Below are 6,928 nucleotides of genomic sequence, written 5' to 3' on the forward strand. Positions count from 1 at the left end.
ATCAATGGGGATACCCTGCCTCTTCGTGACCTTTCCAGCAGCATTGGCAATCTGAGCATCCTTGGCCTGCTTCAGCATTCTCTCCCTGCACTCTGGCTTCTTGAGGCAGGCCTTCAGGCCGTCGAGGACGCCGCCACGCCTGCCCCCGACCTGCCTCTTGCTCTTCTTGGTGTCGTCGATCAGCTTGTGTCGATTTGCTCGAACAGGTCCTTGCGGCACTTGGCCGTGGCGAGGCACGTCTGCACGTTTCCGATGTTGTCCAAGATCTCCTTCGTGCTCTCAGGCTCCAGGACCTGGCCCGGGATCTTGAGCTTGTCGAGCTTCTTCGCGCAGGCAGGGTTGTTGCTGCAAGTCAGCAGCTTGTCCTGAAACTTCTGAAAGTCGTCCACCTCCTGCCTCTTGGTGTTGCCGAGGGGAGCCGTGGGAGAAGAGAGGGCGCCCTGCTGGAGCTTCTCCATGCATTCGGGGTTGCTGATGCAGGTGAATAGTTGGGCCTGAAGATCCGTGAGCTGCACCTTCTCGGCGCTGTCAATGCCGGTGTTTTCGAGCCCTGGCGCCGCCTGCAATTAGTGGCTGCGTGACGCGGAGCGTGACTCTGATGTGGAAGCTTACCCAGGTTGCCCTCGGTCAAGGGGGCAGCGATGGCCAGAGAGGCAACAGAGGCTGTGAGAATGGCGGAGACCTTCATGTTGAAGAACGGCTGTCTGCGATTGTTTACGTGCGAATGTCGGTGATGATCTGGTAGTCGGGCTGAGACGTAGACTTTGAAAGGCGCTGGATGATCAGTCTAACTATTGAGGGTAGCGTGAATGGGGCATTATATATCCATCTTGACGACGTATCCGAACCAGAGCAAAGCATTACTCTCGGCCGCCCTGAACGTCATACCTGGTAGTGCAGAAGCAATGAGGCAGGGCGTCTCTGCTGCGACGAAAACGACTGGCACGTAGATTACGCCAATTCCGGTAGCGACGTAGGAGGGGGCGTGACCAGAACCTACATGCCGATGAGAGCGACCTGTCTCTCGGAATCCCGGCGGTTTGTCTCGGCACTCATCGTTCAACGTCGCAATCCCGAGTCGTGCAACACGAAGGACTCCATTCATTGGTGCACGAGGGTCAGGTCAGGTTATGATGGACTTCAAGTACACCACAACACCAGGGTCATCGGAGCTTCTGACCCCAACAGCAGCAGTTGCTAGACCAGGTAGCGCTTCAATCTGCACGGTCTTCATCTCGTATCGCACATGTCTTGTTGAGATTGCTTCCCTGAGCTGTCGCAGGAGGCCATTGTGCCGGGGCAGAGGGAGGGTCAGAGCTCGGGGTGTGGATGAGACAGGTGGACCCACGGGCCGAAGAGGATCAGGAACGGGCCGCCTTACTGGTCTGTATTTTGCAATACTCCGGGCTCGTGTTGGAGCGACGCGGTTGGCAGATTGGGTATTCCCATCACATGTCTAGGTGATGTCTGATGAATGAACGTTGGGTGCCTTGATCGCGGAGATAGGCATTCTTCAAGACAAAGCTGCCTACTTTCTTGAGCAACTCGAATTCCTGCTCGAAACGAGATCGGTGAAGAGCGACAGTCACATAGAGTTGACCTGTCGGATTTTCTCGGGGGTCTTATCGTCTTGTTTTCTCTTACAGCAGTGACCAGTCATGGCCGTCACAGGAGTGCATCCTGCCTCCGTTAGTGGCGAACTCAAACGGGAGCAGGGAATGCTGGATTCACCGTGTACATAGCATAGTCGCGAAGGTCGCCGGCGCTGACGTCCTCTGGCTCATATCAAGGTTTCTTTGCGTGAAACAATATCATAATCACCCAAGATATCACAGGATAAACTGAATGAAGTACCCGCCTGGCGCGATGACTATTGTCGGGGTGGATGAGGACCACGCGCAGAACTCAACATGACGTGGCGGCTTCAGTCGAAAAGCCTCCTAGTCCTTCTGATACAACTGCGCTGACGGTCTCAGCCCCATCGATACAATCTGTAGATGAGTCCTTCTTCAATATGTAGAGAATGCCCTTTCGTAGTGGCGCGTAAACCTTTCTTTTATGTTGAACTTGAGAAGCGCAAGTTCAGCCGGCAAAGCAGTCCAGAAGAACGATACAGTAGCAGGGATCCTCAACCTCTATCTTGTACCAAACAGTCATGATTGCGGGAGGTCCCAAAACTAGGTATTCAGAGGATGGAGCCCGGTATAGCATTGAAGCCATCCCTTGCGTGACGGTGCAGGCTTCTGACCAGGACTATTGACTAACTTGACAGGTACCACATTTAACATCGAGGCTAGTGTCAATGGGACCTTAACTCCTGGAGTCAGAAATAGCTGTCACCAAATTGGTATATCTGCTTCGAGACACAAATGATGTCGTGAACTACGTTAACATGCCCAGTATGACAGGTTACTAGATCTTGTGACAACTCAGTCAGTTCATAGTCCATGTACTTCCAACAACGGGGAGCTTAAGATATTACAATGTGAGCCTCTCGAGCTACGCAATTATGGACCTGAGTTGTTCGTGATGTTTGTCGGCAAGATCTATTTATACAGGTTGCATACAGAAGAGGGGCCTTATTTCACATCGGCTTATTGGCTTAGCTTGCGTTTTCGTGTGAATCTCCGTCGTGTCGTCGCTGATGTGCAGTCGGAGCCCTCATCACAAAAATGCGAAGATCCCAAAGGTCATGCTGTGCTTGGTGTTTCAAAGCGGCTATAGCAACGATCCTTCACTGGTCCCACAACGGCGATGCGAGGGAAGTCTCAATGGCACACGTGCGTAGACCGCTGCCCAGTTGGGTGGGATCCTCAACCCCACCACCAGGCAGTTCAAGCTACAACATTCTACTCACCACCCTGATTATCCAACTAGCAGCGCACCACATCCGGAAGGAGTTCTTCATTCGATCTGTGATATCGCTTTGCAATGACAATCCAGCTCCCTAGCCGAATAACATTTGAAGGCCCCGATACGGTCCGGAAATGGGGCGACGCGGTGCGACTTCGCAGGGAAGTGGAAGCCATGACCTTCGTCCAGCGCGAGACCTCCGTCCCCGTCCCTACGATCCTCGAAGTCTACTTTGATGATCAGTCCAATGAAGACAAATGCTGGATTCTCATGGAACGATTGCCAGGATCTCAACTCGGCACGGCGTGGCCTGAGAGGGACGACGACGCACGTTCAGAAACAATCAGGCAACTCAGGTCGTACCTGGAACAGCTCCATCATCTTCGTCTCGCTGATGCCGGGGTCATCGGATCGGTTTCAGGGGGCGCGGCCTTTGACCATCGACTGAGCAATATGCATACACGCGGGCCTTTTGCTTCCGTTGCTGACTTTCACGACTTCCTCGTCGCCCCTGTCAAACAATCACCACGTCCCGGAACATTCGCGAAGTACAGGGCGCAATTCCCCGGTACGTACGAGATACGATTCGCCCATGCAGAGCTTTCGTGGGAGAACATCCTCGTGGACGCATCAACTGGAAAGATCACCGGTATTTTGGACTGGGAGATGGCCGGGTTCTGGCCGGAATGGTGGGAATACAGGAAAGCATTGTTCGGTTCGCGAAGTCAGCCGTGGTGGATCCAAGTACTCAAACCAAGTCATGACGGAGTACGCACGAGAAACAGAAATTGATATGGATGTAGAAATGTTCTAGATCGGCATTGAACATCGCAGGGCCCCGCGGTTCATAGTCGTACGACACGTCTCGCGACACAATGACACAACAAGCATGATTACTGTAAGTGAAGTTCTTCAACACATGCATGCAATTCACAAAGGGGACTACCCACTCAATCTTCTCTGAGAACACTGTCTTTGTCAAACCCAAAGTCTATTGACGAGTTGACTAGGGGAGCTAAAACAAGAGACCCAGTGCAACTGATCCCACTTCCTACAGCTTCAACATCCAACTCCAGCCCAACCCGGGCATCAAGCCACGAGCCTCTCAAAATCCTAGCACAACATCCCCCTTCCGCCCTTAAACGGAAAGGATAGGCTCGCCACACCAGAGGGTGATGCAAACACCACGAGGGGCGCTGCAGATACCGCAGCTCTCGTTGCAGCAGACGAGGCCGGCGCCGCACTTGTTGGGGCCGCACTGCACACCAGCCTCGAGCCCGGGAGCAGCCATGGCAAAGGTGATCTTTTCGGTAGACGGGGTGGTGGCGGGGGCTTCGTCACGGGCCGCCATGTCAGCGGGGCGGGCGACGGCACCCAGGGCGACGGCGGCCAGGACAGCGAGGGTCTTGAAAGAAAGCATCTTCTCGTTTGATTGAGTGAGATTTAGCAAAGTTTGTGTGAAGATGTTGATGTTGATGGCTAGTCTTAAGAGAGGTCGTGTGTGAGGGCCATCGAAAAGTGGTGTCGAAGATTGGGACACCATGTTGTCTTTATACCATTCTCTCGCCCGGGGACCAAGCATGTTGTTCTCGTATCAAGAAGACCAAGCATGTTCATCTCGTATAGTTCCCTACACAATCCGTTCTCAAACACTTGGTACGTGACAATACGCGAGTTGGTTCGGGGGTTCCCTTGCCCCAGAGAGTATGTGAGTCGGCACTCAATTGGCCAACCAAAGACAAAGATCATCTTGACCAGAGGCGTGAGCACCAGTAAGTGGCCGGCTGACATGCGGGGGAAGGCAACATAAGGCCCGACTGGCCGGCAGGATCACAACGAAGTTGCATCGTCCCATAGGCCAAGTAATCCATCTCGTGTCCCCTCGTGGAGACAGAGTTCAGCACCGTCCGCTTCGGCCTGGCCGCGAACGGAAGAGATACGGGGGGCATAAGGGGGGGTAGACAGCCGCAACGATCACAACATGCCGTCAGCCAAGCGGCTGAATCACGATTCGCCGGTCTCACACTCATCGCGTGTCCGCGTATGAATGTTCCGGTCGTGATCATCTTGTCAACGGCCGCATTCGACCGAGTAAGCAATTATCTGCTGACCCGATCTGCGGAGCTGAAGGATCGGGGCATCCTTGCTGCTCATATCTGGCTGAGTGGCTTTCAAGATGGGTCGAACGCCTTTCGACAGCTCTCATTTACCCGCGAACGAGGCTGTAAGATTCGAAAATGCGGTCCATGATGCGGCTGGGCGTAACCGACCAGCGGCCGCCGATCCCGCTCCAGGGATGTGCTGCAGCAATCATGCCACCGAATGGAGTCGAACATGGCCAAAGTTCTTTTGACGGCAATGCCCCAATTCAGGTTCATTTCACGTCTTCGCATTGCAATGAAAAATCGACGCTGTTACAGCAAAAGCTGCATTGGCTGGCTCTGTTGCTTCATTCGGGTCAGCATGTGTCCTGTGACTCGGCAGCTCCAGCTCAAGACGGGGCAGACGAGACGCTGAAAAGCGCAGAGGCGAACTGAACGATTGACTGGCCAAGAAATCGGCCTACTTTCCGCTCCGCAAGGCTGCTCATGCTCAATCTGTGGAAGAGACATCTGGGAGCGCTGCGGAATAGAAGGTTCAGGAAGCTTTTCAGGTACATAACCGCCGAGGCATACACATCGGGCTCCAGGTAGCCTTCTAATCTATACCTGGCGATGACCTGCGGAACCAACCTGCAAAAGACCTCTTCATTCTGTTCATCAACTTGCTTTGATGCTATGAAGTGCTCTACAAGGAGACTGGCATCGCCGAACATCATGCGTCACCGGCCGACAAGATTCAAGGTAGGAAAATGAGATGCTACCTTCCATGAAATACACGTTAATACTCGAAGGTTGATGAATTGAACGCTTGTGATTACGACAAAGACTATCCAAGATACCACATTTCAATGATCATCAAAACCATGATCATCAGTCATCCCACGTTTCTCATTACAAAACGTATCCACCAGCGAGCACGGATCCAGCCGCGCCAATTATGCTTTCGCGTCACCTTCTGGCCTAAACACCCCCGTAACGAACTCCCCTCTTGCCCAGTTCCTTCCTGCCCACAGCATCCTCAGGCCAGACCCATCCTCTCGCCCTCTTGGCCTCTCTCTTCTCTGCCAGCTGCGGCGTCGGCATCCACGAGTCCCTCGCAAGGGCCTTGCGTCTCGTGCCCTCGGCCGGAGCCCCAATTTCAGCCTTCCAGGCACCAGCAGCATCACCAGCCATGACGCAAAGGCCCCAGAGCGCGAGGCAGGCCGTCAGGTCACTCTCGCCATCACCGCCGGCGAGCGGCACGGCACAGACCTCGAGGAATCCAAAGTGAGGCGTGCGCTCGTTGCCGTTACGCACGATGACGAGCTCAATCTCGGTCATGATGAAGCCGTAGCGGGTGCCGTGGGCGCGCATGGCATGGTGGATGGCGGCGAGGCCGCGGAGGTACTCGACGCGGGCGACGGGACCGGCAGAGCGCATGCCCGTGTTGAAGCGGTCGAAAGCGCGGACGAGACCGACGGCGCGGGCGGTGGGGTTGCCGCCAAAGATGGCGGCGGCGGAGGTGGCGTCTGTGGAGCAAGTCGCAAGGAAAAGTGGCTCGGCGTTGGCACTGGTCGCTGACGTCTTGGGGGCCAGGGAGAGGCTCAGAGGCGTCGTCGAGGAGAGGGCGAGCGCCGCGTTGAGGCGGGGGAGGTAGTGAGCTGCGTAGATAGCGTGAAGCGCCGACTCCGTCTCAGGGTGGCGGGCAGAAGCAGCCGGCATGGGCAGCAGGGGCGCGGGGACGGGGCAATGAAGAAGTGTTGCCGCGCCAGGCAGAGACAGGATGGTCTCCAAATTGAAGGACGACCAAGGGCGGACTTGACGAACGTCCCACCAGAAGTTCTTGGCTTGGGGATCGCGCATGGGGAAGGAAACAGTGCGGACCAGGGAGGGCGCCGGGTTGGAAGCTGTGAGATACTCGTGAAGAGTCGTCGTGGCCACAGGGTCGGGTGTTGACGACACACTCAGAGGGGAGGGGGCCCGAGGCACGTAGG

The 6,928-nt window shown here is 55.2% G+C and overlaps 3 protein-coding genes across 3 annotated transcripts in view; 1 reads left to right on the top strand and 2 right to left on the bottom strand.

Annotated features, from left to right (window-relative positions):
• Window positions 1-179: 179 nt before the first annotated feature.
• VDBG_06259 (predicted protein) lies at window positions 180-688 on the bottom strand (the record flags this gene model as incomplete). The annotated part of the gene is made up of 2 exons (XM_003003771.1): window positions 180-550; window positions 613-688. 2 exons carry the CDS (start codon window positions 686-688, stop codon window positions 180-182), a joined length of 447 nt encoding a protein of 148 aa, XP_003003817.1.
• A 2,243-nt stretch (window positions 689-2,931) lies between these two features.
• Window positions 2,932-3,645, top strand: VDBG_06260 (conserved hypothetical protein; the record flags this gene model as incomplete). Its single annotated transcript, XM_003003772.1, has 2 exons — window positions 2,932-3,134; window positions 3,210-3,645. 2 exons carry the CDS (start codon window positions 2,932-2,934, stop codon window positions 3,643-3,645), a joined length of 639 nt encoding a protein of 212 aa, XP_003003818.1.
• A 2,270-nt stretch (window positions 3,646-5,915) lies between these two features.
• Window positions 5,916-6,928, bottom strand: part of VDBG_06261 (conserved hypothetical protein) — a gene marked incomplete at both ends in the record, with an annotated part of 1,692 nt that continues 679 nt past the window's right edge. The window contains one exon of the mRNA XM_003003773.1: window positions 5,916-6,841. Coding sequence (XP_003003819.1) covers window positions 5,916-6,841 — 926 coding nt within the window. The remainder of the gene's footprint in view (window positions 6,842-6,928) is intronic.

This window comes from Verticillium alfalfae, genomic scaffold, assembly GCF_000150825.1.
Source record: "Verticillium alfalfae VaMs.102 supercont1.7 genomic scaffold, whole genome shotgun sequence".
NCBI lineage: Eukaryota > Fungi > Ascomycota > Sordariomycetes > Glomerellales > Plectosphaerellaceae > Verticillium > Verticillium alfalfae.